The 12412-nt window shown below is 36.6% G+C and overlaps 2 protein-coding genes across 3 annotated transcripts in view; one reads left to right on the top strand and one right to left on the bottom strand.

Moving 5' to 3' along the window:
* LRRTM3 (leucine rich repeat transmembrane neuronal 3) overlaps positions 1–11422 on the top strand; it is a 225271-nt gene extending 213849 nt beyond the window's left edge. Inside the window, exon 3 of the mRNA XM_074296608.1 lies at positions 10766–11422. Within this exon, the coding sequence (XP_074152709.1) occupies positions 10766–10975 (210 nt within the window). The 3' untranslated portion in view covers positions 10976–11422. The remainder of the gene's footprint in view (positions 1–10765) is intronic.
* Positions 1–12412, bottom strand: part of CTNNA3 (catenin alpha 3) — a 2038107-nt gene that overhangs the window by 1438094 nt on the left and 587601 nt on the right. The gene's annotated exons all lie outside the window — the stretch shown is intronic.

The raw sequence follows: 12412 nt of genomic DNA, 5'->3' as shown, positions 1-12412 counted from the left end.
CATGGTTGAGTTCATCTGAAAAAAAAAAAAAAGAAAAAAAAAAAGATGTGGGGTTTTAGTGACTAAAAATTCAACATGAGTCCACATGACCAGACAGTCAGAAAGGTAGTGTTATATTTGACTGTATTTGGAAAAAGTTTTAAAAAATAATTATTTCACGGCACCCTTGCCATGGTCAGATTACATATGGCACATTGTGTTCAGTTCTGGTCTTCATATTAAAAAAAAAAGTAGATCAACTAGAGAGCATCCATAATAGGGTTACTACTTGGATAGTAAAGGACTTTATGGGTAGGAGGAAGAGTTAAAGAATTCGAGGGTCTTTAAATTAAGGAAAAGAAGACTTGGGGACAGGAATTCAAGAAAGTTATCTTTACATACTTGAAAAGTATGTCCTATTAAAGAAGAATTTTGATTTGCAATATTTCCAGAAGGAAGAAACAAGAGCAATTGCTGGATGCTCTAAAGATTGAAATCTTGAAAGAGAAGATCTGCACTTGACTCTGGTCCTTCTATTTATTTATCCCTTGTGCGATTGTGGTCGTCTTCATCTTTTTACAGGTCTCTGTCCTCATATATAAAAAAAGACCGCTGAACCTTAAAGTTCCTTCCAATTCTAAATCCTAAAATGTAAAATTCCTTCCCTTCCCCTTACTTTTTGTTCAGTTGTTTTAAAATAGCATTAAGCTTACTCCATTTAATTAAGGACTTCTGAAAAGTGTTTTAGAAAGAAATTATTAGTAGGGCCAAGGGGCCTCTCTGAGATGGCCTTCCAAATCAGAGATTATCTGATTCTGTGATTCAAGGTAATGGAAATTAATGAGCCAGAGTTCTGGTGTACTCACACCAATTAACAGCTAGTATACTAAAGAGTTTTCAGAGTAGAATGCTATTTAAAGAAATAAATCAAATACATGCTGAGTACCAACCCCATAAACTCTGAAGAGTCTATAAAAGTAAGCAATGAGTTACTTTTTCAAGCATATACTAACAGTCCCCAGTAAATCTTGACAATAAAAGCTTAAATTTTTATGTGACAATACAAGAACGCTTTGATACAATGGTCTGTCCATCCTGAAAAGAAGGGTATAAAGAATGATCATAAGATCAGCAATTTAAAGCTGGAAGGGCCACTCAAGGTCATCGAGTCCAACTTCAGCATTTTAAACGTACATAAAGCCAGGCCCAGTGAGGGGACAATAATTTGTGGAAGGTCACATAGTGAACAAACAGTAAGATAATATTCAGGCGCTCTCCAGTATGCACTTCGTACTTTTGTTATTGTTGACTTGGCTAGTCCCTCTCTTCTCTCCACAAGTAAATTGGCTCTAAATCAACTTTTCTAAAGAAAAAAAAAATGATTCCCTTAAAGATTTTTACCTCTTTGACCTCCTGAATATATGTCTATATCTACACATATATATACATGTATTTATTTAAACATTCATATCTAAATATATACATACATATGTATTATATAATTAGATATAACTTAATAGAATCATCTCTGGAATTCTTTAAATTAGTATTATATTTTCCTGCAAAATAACCACAAGATCCATGTATTTATAATCTTAGCTCCATGAAAACAGCCATTTTGGCTCAGCCAAAATATTATATCGAAGACTCTGACCAGGGTACTTGTCCCAGGTTAATGTCTTGACCATGTTCCCCAGACCTGGTCATAAGACAACATGAGGAGGTAAAAAAGCCTTCAAAGGCAGGCTCTGCCACCCAAATGCAGTCAGTGTTTTTTCTGACAGTATAAGATTTATTCCTGGGGAAACCAATGGGTAAAGCAGGATCTGTTCAAAGTTGAAGCATCTCAGGCACTGAAAAACAAACTATACTGGAAAGATAAGACAGATTTCCGGAACCAGGTTACAGAGACAAAAAATAAGACCATAGACATGCTGTGATATCTAACTGCTCCGAATGCTCTAGCCAAGTTCAGTCTGATAATCAGCATGTTTTCAGTGTTAAGATCAACACTATGGGATCCAAAATGTATTCGACCCAGGATGCCCAACATGCAAGGCATGCTGCTTTGTGAAAGGTTAAAGGTGCCTGTAATTGGTGAATACCTCCTAGCTCCCTGCTATAAAGCAGTGTCAGGAGCTGACCCTGGTGCTGACAATTGGGAGAGTTGGTATGTTTCAAAGCTTGGCCCTGGTCAGTTGTAATGAAGTGTCTTGTGAATAGAGTTTAGGGTTGAGGACAGAAAGTGTGTGGAAACACTGAGAGCCCTTAGTTAAAACAAGTTCATGCAAGATATGACTGTGAGTGCTTGAACTTTAATGGGGGTGTGAATGCACAGAAGAAAAAAAGGAGTGTGTGTGTGTGTGTGTGTGTGCCTCAGAAAATTGAAAGAATGAAGCCATTAGATACATCACCCAAAAGTAAATGGGCTGTTGCATCAAATATTTTTATAGAAAATGAGGGTTGGTAATATTGTAAAGAAAATCAGCATCTAGGAACTCTGATCGATATAATTATCAATTCTGCAGGACTTGTAATTAAAATGCAAGCTACCTCCAAAGAGAGCCGATGTACTTAGAGAATAGATAAACCATATTTACTTTTCTTTTTGTTTTTATTTGGGGAGGGAGGATGCATGGCCAGTCTAGGACTTCATATGACTATGTATATATATATTTGAAATGAATTTGGCTTTCCTTATTTGATGGGGTAAGAAGAGTAGGAAGGGAAATAAATTGGGGCTTAAAAATGAAATAAAACTTAACAAAAGAAAATGAAATGGGGATTGGAGTGAGAAGTAAGGCTTCATTTGGAGATAGGATATAGTTTTCATACAGTTACAAGACTGACAATGGATTGAGTCCTGATGATCCATATGGAGAAAGGAATGTATGCCAGATATATATATATATATATATATATATATATATATATATATATATATATATATATATATATATATATATACACACACACACACACATATCTAGAACGTATTAAGTGCCTAAGGCCAGATTTGAACTCATGTCCTCCTGACTTCAGGGCTGGTGTTCTATCCACTGTATCACCTATCTGTCTCCACTAAGCACTTTTTATATTAAAAAATAGGCAGTATAATGATCCTCATTTTACGGTTGAAGAAACTGAAGCAAACAAGGCTAATTGACCTGTCCAGAGTCACACAACTAGGGTCCGAGGTCACATTTGAACTCCTGACTCCAGACCCAGCACTCTATTAATTGCACTAGCAGTTGCCTTTTGACCTATGGATAGATATAATACTTTGCAGATGGCAATATCTCACTGGCAGAGAACTGAATGCTCTCATCCTCTACATAGCAAGGGAGAGAACAGGGACCTCCAGAGTCAAAGAATGAGTATGTGTGTATAGGTCTATATCAATAGCACCTATATGGGGTTCAATAAATAGAGCAAATATAGTATAAGAGCTGAGGAGATTAGGAAGATAAGTATGGGAATCTAGGTGGCATTGGTGGGAAGAAAGCAATTTCGAAAGTTAGGAAGATCTGGGTTCAAATACTGTTTTAGGATATAGCTTGGTAACTCTGCCAAGTCTCTTGGCCTCTATTTGTTTCCTCATTTTCACAATAGATAAAACAGTATCAATGGCCTCCCAGGGTTGTTGTGAAGCTAAAAGGAGATATTTGTAATGCAGTTTGCAGACCTTAAAGTGCCGTATACATGCTAGCTATTTTAACTCCTTCCCACCCACCCTCTCACATATATTCCCAAACAATATCCAAGGCATGAAGCAATAATAGGGACTAGGATCATAGTTCAAAAATGGGAAGGGTCTTAAGATCCACCTAGTCCAGTGAGTCCAATCCCACAATTTTATGGTTGTAGAAAATGAGGCATAAGGAAATGGTGACTTGTCCTAAATCATTCAGGTAGAAGCATCAAGCATTTAGTTTCTCTGACTCCAGAGCCAATACATGTCCCATGATGCAGAGCTGATATTTAAGTAGACAGTGTCTGGGCATGTCAGCTCCCTTTGTTTTCAATTGTTCTTGTTCCATTTCCACACCATGTACCCGGCCTGAATATTCCTGCCCCAGACCCCCACCAATATATTCCCATTCTCTTGTTCAAGATTTGTTTATTTCACTCCTGCAATTGGTTTATTTTCCCCTTCATGTAGAAAAGTTAGATGCATGGGACTGTGCCAACCAAATAGTTTCAGCTATCAGACCTCCAGCTGATGATGGCCATGTTTTAACATCCTCTCTAAATACAAAGGAGCAATGAATGGCGGAGATGTCATGGAATAGAGCAGGGGGCAAGGGGCACAAATGTTTTCTTCACTAAAAGATACCTTGGGTTCATTAGCATTCAAAGCATATCACTCAGCAATGGGCTCTGTGGCCCTTCACATCATCTCCCTAACCCTCGGTTTCCTCATCTGTAATGAAAGGACTGGACCAGATGGCCCACCCAGTGGTCTGAGGATTTCTTGAGCAAGCTTTCTATAACTGTGAGATTTCAAAAGCTGGCTTTGACTTGACTTGACCAGAGTCAAACAGCCATATGTGTCTCAGTGATTCAGCCTCCCCTTGAGGCCTGCTCTTATAAAGAGCATATCTCGTGATATGCTTCCTGCACACAGTAGGTCCTTCACAGTGATTGTTGAATGCTTACTTATTGTCAGGATGTGATCCAAAAGGCAAATTGAGGAGAAGCTCCTAGAAAGCTCATTGAGGCACAGACCAAAAAAATCTCATTCGAAAATAGTCCCAGAACAGAGAGACTGCCTAGGTATGTGCTCCAGCATGACACTAATATATTCAATTTGTGCTAAATTAGAGAAAATTGTACACATTGTACAACTGTTATGCTGAAAGCAACACCTGCTTTTCTTGCTTTAATATGTTAATGAGTAAAAATAATCTGAGATGAAAAGCTCTTTAGGCAATGGGTAAAAATAATGTAATGTAATAAAGGCCTGTGAATAGAGCCACACAATAGAGAAAACTATTCAGAAATTAAGGAAATCTTAATCTCAAACAACTTTGAGCCCAGAGCAACCGTTTGGCTTTTATTCATTTAAAGGAAGTGGATGATGGGAGAGGGAGAAGAAGGGACTTCAAGTTATTACCTTTTACAATAGAACTGAGAATAATAGCAGACAATCCATTTATGACTTTAAAAAAAAAAGTTTCTTTTTCCTAGATTATATTTATATAGAACACAGCAGGCAAGCTACCAAGAGAAAATGAACAAGAGTTTTTTAGATGACTTATTTTTAAAATCACTTTATGTAAATAAAACTTATTTAGTAAGTATATATTGCCCTGAGGTTGTGCATACTGGAGTGAAAAAATACAGACTTTTTATAGTATGATTTTAGTCTTGAAAAGTCATATCCGCTCTTTAAGGCAGCAGGATAGTTATCTTCTGGCAGAGGGTCTGATTTATGGGATTTTTTTCTTATTGGAACACTAGAAATAAAGAACATGCATGTATGTGCATGTTTACATATTGCTGTTCAATTGCTTCTTCATGATCCCATTTGGGGTTTTCTGGGCAAAAATACTGAAATGGTTTGCTGTTTCCTTTTCTAGCTCACTTTCCAGATGAAGAAATTGAGACAGATAGGGTAAAGTGACCCAAGCAAGGTCACAAAGCTAGGTAGTGTCTGAGACTGGATTTTGAACTCGTTATGTTCTGAAGGTCCCGAACTCTTCTTAGTGAGTCACTTGGCTATTTATTATGATACTTCTATGTAGAGAAGATTGTGGCACAGTTGATACCAGGATTGATGACCTTGCTCTTCTCCATACACAATATCCCATCTCCCAGCCAAGCTTCTTCAGGTTGTCCCAAAAGGTGTGGCCAAGTCAGGATCACGCCCATCATTTCTACCAGATCTAAGCCCTGGCTTCCAGTAAGGCTCAGCTTGCCCATCACCTCCTTCATGGGACCTTCCTTGATCTTCCTTTCTTTATCCCAAGGTGTTAATGATCCTCCTCTCAGGAAATCACATTATGTTTCCTGAATAAATATTTCTTAAATAGAATGGAAATCAATACAATAGAAGTATTTCTATATATGTAGCAGCTTAGCTGCTCTCCTCCCATGTCACCCACATGGAATGACAATTCCTTTCGAGTCTGAATTGTTCCTATCTTTATATGTATGTGTTTGTGTGTTCTTAGTTTTTAGAATATTCTTTGTCCATATAGCATGTATTTCTTAAATGCTTAATGAGTGAATATCAGGAAGCCCTGAATTCAAATCCCATCCTCTGAAAGTTACCATGGGACTCTGGGTAGGTCACTCCTTGGAATGAATACACTAAGATTTTGAAGAGTTGAAAACCATATTGGTGGACATTGTTCCCATTTGGGAGACAGCTCATAATAATCTCTTTATATATGAAAGAGCCATAGAATCGGGTAAGATTCTGAGTTCTAGCCCTGCCTATGACGTATAAAAATGATGATGATGATGATAAACAACTATTGATATAGCTCTTTAAAACTAGCAAAGCACTTTATATATATTATTTAATTATCATAACAACTATCTAAAGAACATGCTGTTCTTATGTCCATTTTACCACGGAGGAAACTGAAGCTGAGAAAAATGAATTGCAGGGTCACATAGCTCTTAAATGACTGAAGCTAAACAAGGTCTTCATGACCCTGAGTCAACCACTCCACCCACTATAACACATAGCTGCTTAGCCTCCCAGCTGTGCGTCTCGAGGGTAGTTGCTCAACCTCTGTGTCCCTTAGACAACTCTTTAAGCTCTCTCTAAGTTTTAGCAGTTCTATAAATGCAAAAGGAATTTCTTCATCTGTGGATTCAAAGGTTCACACTCTCAGGTTCTTTTTCTTTCTACTGCATATGTGCTAGAACGTATCCTTTTAGTTTCAATCATTTATCTGAAACATAAAAGTATTAGTTATGTGTCAGTGAATACTATTATTCCGGAAAACTAGCACCATTAGAATAGCATAAATTTTGTTCTCCCACATTTTGCTGCTCATGCTAATTTCCCACTAAGTAATGGATGATGCTCAGATTGGGTCACCACAGAAACAGATCATTTAATACACTGAATGGTTCGTGCTTTTGTGAGTGGAATGGACAGGTTCTCCTCCCTGAACTTTACCCTTGTTTCTGGAGAGTGCCCAAAGCCCCAGGTGATAGCTCTCTCTCCATAGAAAGGACATGACATATAGCTATTGTTCATTCAAAGGATAAAAAAAAAGCCAAGATAAAAAGCCACATTTGAGACAGGTTCCATGCTACATTTGTATAGAAGGATCACATTTTCAAGTAAGTGATGAAAAATTGAAATACCGACAGATATAACTCACCTTTATGTAATTTAATATTGTTTTCCTGTGAAACTCCAAGAAGGAATTAGAATCCCATGTTAAAGAAGTAGAACCCCATCTCAAGCTAAATACCCTGACCACAGTCACATAGCTAGCGATCATCATATTCAGACCTGTTTTTCAGTTGCCTGATTCAGAGCTGATGTTCATTGCCTCAATATATAGGAGAAATATTGATGGTTTGTTGACCTCTGTTTCTTTATTACTAAAATAAGGATGACAATAACACCTCTTTCACAGATTTATTGTAAAGATCAACTGAAATAATGAAATGAATAAAATGAAAATGCATTTATTGAGCATTTTCTATATACAAAGTACTGACCCAAATGTTGAGGATACAAATAAAAAAGCAAGACATATTTTATCAATATGTATCCATATGAATATGTAATTATTATCACATTAATATATAATTATCATATTAATATGTAATAATTTATAATATAATATATAAATAATATATAGACAGTGCTTTGAAAACTTTAAATGTACCATATAAATGTTACTTATGTATTATTATAATTATTGCAGTTTTAGGGTTGATATAAAACAAATTAGGGTTGTGCCAACTCAATATATTAAAAGATCTACATGGTCACTATCTACACTTTCAAGCATAGTGGGGTTTTAATCAAAGGACGTGGGTATTCATCTGCTTACTGCCAAGCCACGAAACAAGAGACTTTCCCTTCTCCAGGTCTTGGTTTCTTTATCAAATTAAAGAAATGAGCTAAATGATTAGCAAGGTCCCTCCCAACTCTTAATCCATGCTCCTGATACTTTACAAAATTATACATAAAAAGGCATAGCCACATTTTCTATTCTACATCTTCCTGGACAGCAGAAATTTCAAAAAGTAAATAATGCATATTATCCCATAATGTTTATTAACATTAAATCAGGAAATGCTCAGCATCAATAATATATACTATCTGAAAACAAAAACATATGTTTTTAAAATAACGTAAAAATATGACTGAGAAGTTCATTTATGATCATTGGGAGCATCAATAACAGATTTAGTTTCTGGCTCTTCCCATATCTGACTTTTTCTCTTTCCACCAATTCATTTGTGTAATGTTATGTTCCATCCCCAGCCAATATAGTCCGTCCACAACAAAAAGATCCATGTTTTAAATCATCATATGGCTAATACCTTAGCAAGAACAGGGTTTACATGAGCACTTTCTTGATTATGTTTTGATAGATTTGATTGTTTAAAAGAAAGCATGGTTTCACTAATTCATGCCTCAGCTATTTTCATATCTAGAAGAAACAAAAATTGGCTAAATTCAAGACTAGATGTTCATGACAGCTTCACTTGATATAGGGGATTATATTTCTCCCTAGCAAGGACTGAAATTTACAGTCATAATCGATGTGTCATACCATTAGAATCATCTAAGAAGCAGGGAATAATTCTGGAGAAAGAAAACAAAGAAATCATTCTTCACAACTAGGTTTCTGTTTAATAGGGAATAAATTCTAAGGACGGGAGCTGGTAGAGCAGGTAAAAGGCTGAGAAAAGGGACAGCAAGGCAGAAAAGGTGAGGAATTAGTAAGGAAACTAGATTAATCATGCATTGATATTCCAGCTATAGAAAAAGGCACATTCTAATAGCTTAGCCTGGTACAAAAATGAAGGATTTGGATGGGTTTTGAGCAACTTGGATCTTCTTGGTACCCAAAAAAACAGAATGAATGGCTAGCCTTTATCCAAGCAAGTTCCCATATAAAGAAGCAATTAATCAGTCAAGTATGGTTACTAGGTAACTGTTGTGTGCCACACATTGTCCTAGGTACTGGACATACAAAGGTAAAATCATATATCCCCTGCAAGTCTATCTAATTGCTATGGTTCTGACAGACCTGTAAATAGAAATTGACATAGGGGACAAAAAATATTGAAAGGCTTCTTAAAACCAAAAGGGACAGGATACCAAGGGGCTATTGCTCCAATTTTAGTTTGGGGAGTGTGAAGAGAAAGCTCACTATTATTTTTGCTAACCAGGAACTAAATACAATTGTTTCTATTCAACTGAAGTGCTTTCAACACCCTTTAAATTTCAGTGCCCTTGGGCAAAGGAACATTACCCTGCCCTAGTTGTGTCTATGGATCATAGACCCCCAGGACTCATTATGTCAAGTTAGCCATCAAGAATCATTTGATTCCATAGGCTCATTTTAGTTCTTTGTGTCTTGTCTTTCTCATAACAGTTATTCTTCCTTAGTCTTCACAGTATCCTTAGATATTTCTCTATGTTCCAATAATGTGTGTCAATAATCCCTCCCTCCCTCTCTCTCTCTCTCTCTCTCTCTCTCTCTCTCTCTCTCTCTCTCTCTCTCTCTCTCTCTCTCTCTCTCTCTCTCTCTCTCTCTCTCTCTGTCTCTCTCTCTCTCTCTGTCTCTCTGTGTCTCTGTCTGTATCTGTCTCTCTGTCTCTGTCTCTCTCTCTCTCTCTCTCTCTCTCTCTCTCTCTCTCTCTCTCTCTCTGTCTCTCTAACACACACACACATACACACACATACACACACACATATACACACACATATGAAATCTCTTACTGTAAAAATTTTCCATGAATGACTGATACCACCTAATAAGAGGAAGAAGATTCCCTAGATATACCCCTCCCTTATCTCTCCAAGTCATACTTTCTCAGTTGTCTCTGAACTCTGCTTTTATTTACAGGACAATGGGCATTCAAAGTCAAATTAAAATAAATATGATTTTTAGGGACTATCCTTTAGGCATTGGGTGGATGTCTCCGATACTCGATTGACATGCATGTGGTATCAAGAGAATGACCAAAAGACTCCTAGCACAGGGGGTGAATCCCCCATGAAGAATTTACAACAAAATAAAAATCGTGCACCAAAATAAAAAATATCAAGTAGACTTGGGTGGCTTGTAATTCATACCCCTAGAGGGAATTTGCTAGATAATGTGAAATACAAGTAATTGCAAAAAGTTAAAAATTAGAGAAAGTCAATCAGTCAGTGTCCTTTGGTGGGCATCTGCCCAATAATGATTATTTTTAAATCTGAATATTAATTTTCCTTCTAACACAGAAAACATTTCCTTTCATTCTTTCAGTCATGTGCTTGTTATTTTCTCTGTGCCATTTGGTAAACTGGGTTGCTATTTTCTATTTTCCCAGAGGCTGGAAATTCAGCCTCTGGGCTCTTTCTTCCCACACTCTAAAAATTTGATCACTAGCTCATCAGGTCCTAGAAGATGAGACTGATGCTCACCTAACATATGGTACTTTAGTATCACTCCATGGGGGAAACCCTGAGCAGTGCATGTCCAGAGTAGTTTTCATTCAAACTAGGGTTTCCATGGCTACCAAGATCAGGTCCTAAGGTTATCATTCTTTCCATAACTGACTATTTTTCATATTCATTTTTCCTCAGATACCTTTGTCAATGAATGTGTCAACCTTTCTCGCATATGACCAGCCCACAATCAGTTACTGTGGGGTGCATCATGATCTCCTCTCCCATAAGCCCTTTGAAACGAACACACAGGAAGAAACGATGGAAACCCACCTAGAGACTGACCTGGATCTGAGCACAATCACCACAGCTGCCCGAATCAGTGAACATACTCAACAGCTGGCTTAATTAAACTCTTTGGGAGCAGAGGGACACCATCAAACTCTTATGTTACCGGAAGGACAGAAACAGAGGAAGATTTGGTTTTTCATTATGGATTCCAAAAACCCCTGTTCCAATAAGCAAAAGAGAAACTAAAAAATGAGAACTGAGAACAAGTCCCGAAATTGATAAGATGCGAATTGTTTCAAGTTGAGACTTTGTAATTAGCTAAGTTGTGCAGTATTTTTTTGACTTAAACAGTATGACCCTGGGGAAGACAAGAATCTTTTTTCAGAACTCATCCTACCTACCTGTTAAAAAAAGAAGAAAGAAAAAAGAAAAAAAACTGTACAGAGCTAATGTATTTTTCATATTGTAAAGTTTCAATTATTAAGAGCAATTGGTATGTACAGTACCATGATTTAATTACATTTTGCTTTACAAATTTCTGTTTCTAAAATTTTAAATTAACAATGAGTCTTTCCTGTGTTCTTCCGAGTTGCTCCATTTTGTAGGGACTGGTTTTGTTTCTGCTTTGGGTCCCAGAAAACGCGACTCTGGGAATCAGTGATGGGCAGATAGATCCTACATTATTTTTACCAAGTTTGCCGTGTAGAATGTTTTCTACTCGCTTCAGAAATAATACATTAATCAAAAGTGGGGAGGGAGTTTAATTGCTCAGATTTGTGAGAGGTTCTTCAGTGACAGAGACATTTTTTCCCCTTGCAAATGAAAATCAGAGGAGTGTTTTTTAAATGGTCTCAGACTTCCTGTTGCCTTGAATCACAACCTAGTTTCTAAGCAGCAAAATGTTAATGATAAAAAGGGATATTTTAACAACACATTTCTGAATGAATGACTCATTATTTTATTCTTTTGAGTAATAGAATATTGATGTTGAAGGGTCAGCAAAGGTATTGGCTGGGGATCAGCAGAGACAAAGGTCATAATTGGACCAATAAATACATGCACATGTTTTAAAACTGAAAACAAAAGGGAAATATTTGCTGATAGTATAATTGATTAAAATATATACTATGTCAAATGAGTTACTATAGAAAGTATTGTGCAAACTTTAAATCTAAGATATTATTTTATTTTATTGTCCTTTATGTCAATATTTGTTTTTTAGAAGATTTTGTTTTGTTTTGTTTTTTGGTTCCTTTTTTTGTCTGTTTTGTTTTGTTTTGTTTTTGCTTTTATTGTTGTTTTGTTTTGTTTTGGTTGTTGGAGGAGCTACAATTTCATCAGTTTTGGTAAAGCCCAATATGGAAACCCATCTACTCATGTAAATGAGCAACTCTTCTAAAACTCTGAGTTGCCTGGTCCCCAAGATAGAACAATGACAAAATTAATGTCTAAGGAAGGATTAGAAACCTGTTTTTCCTGCTTCTTTCTATCCCCTATTCCTGGCTACCTCTTCAAATGAGTTTTACCCTTTAAAAAAAAAAAAAGAGCAGATAA

Source organism: Sminthopsis crassicaudata, chromosome 2, assembly GCF_048593235.1.
Source record: "Sminthopsis crassicaudata isolate SCR6 chromosome 2, ASM4859323v1, whole genome shotgun sequence".
Taxonomy (NCBI): Eukaryota; Metazoa; Chordata; class Mammalia; order Dasyuromorphia; family Dasyuridae; genus Sminthopsis; species Sminthopsis crassicaudata.
The sequence above is the reverse complement of the archived record's forward strand: the minus strand, read 5'-3'. Positions and strand labels throughout refer to the sequence as shown.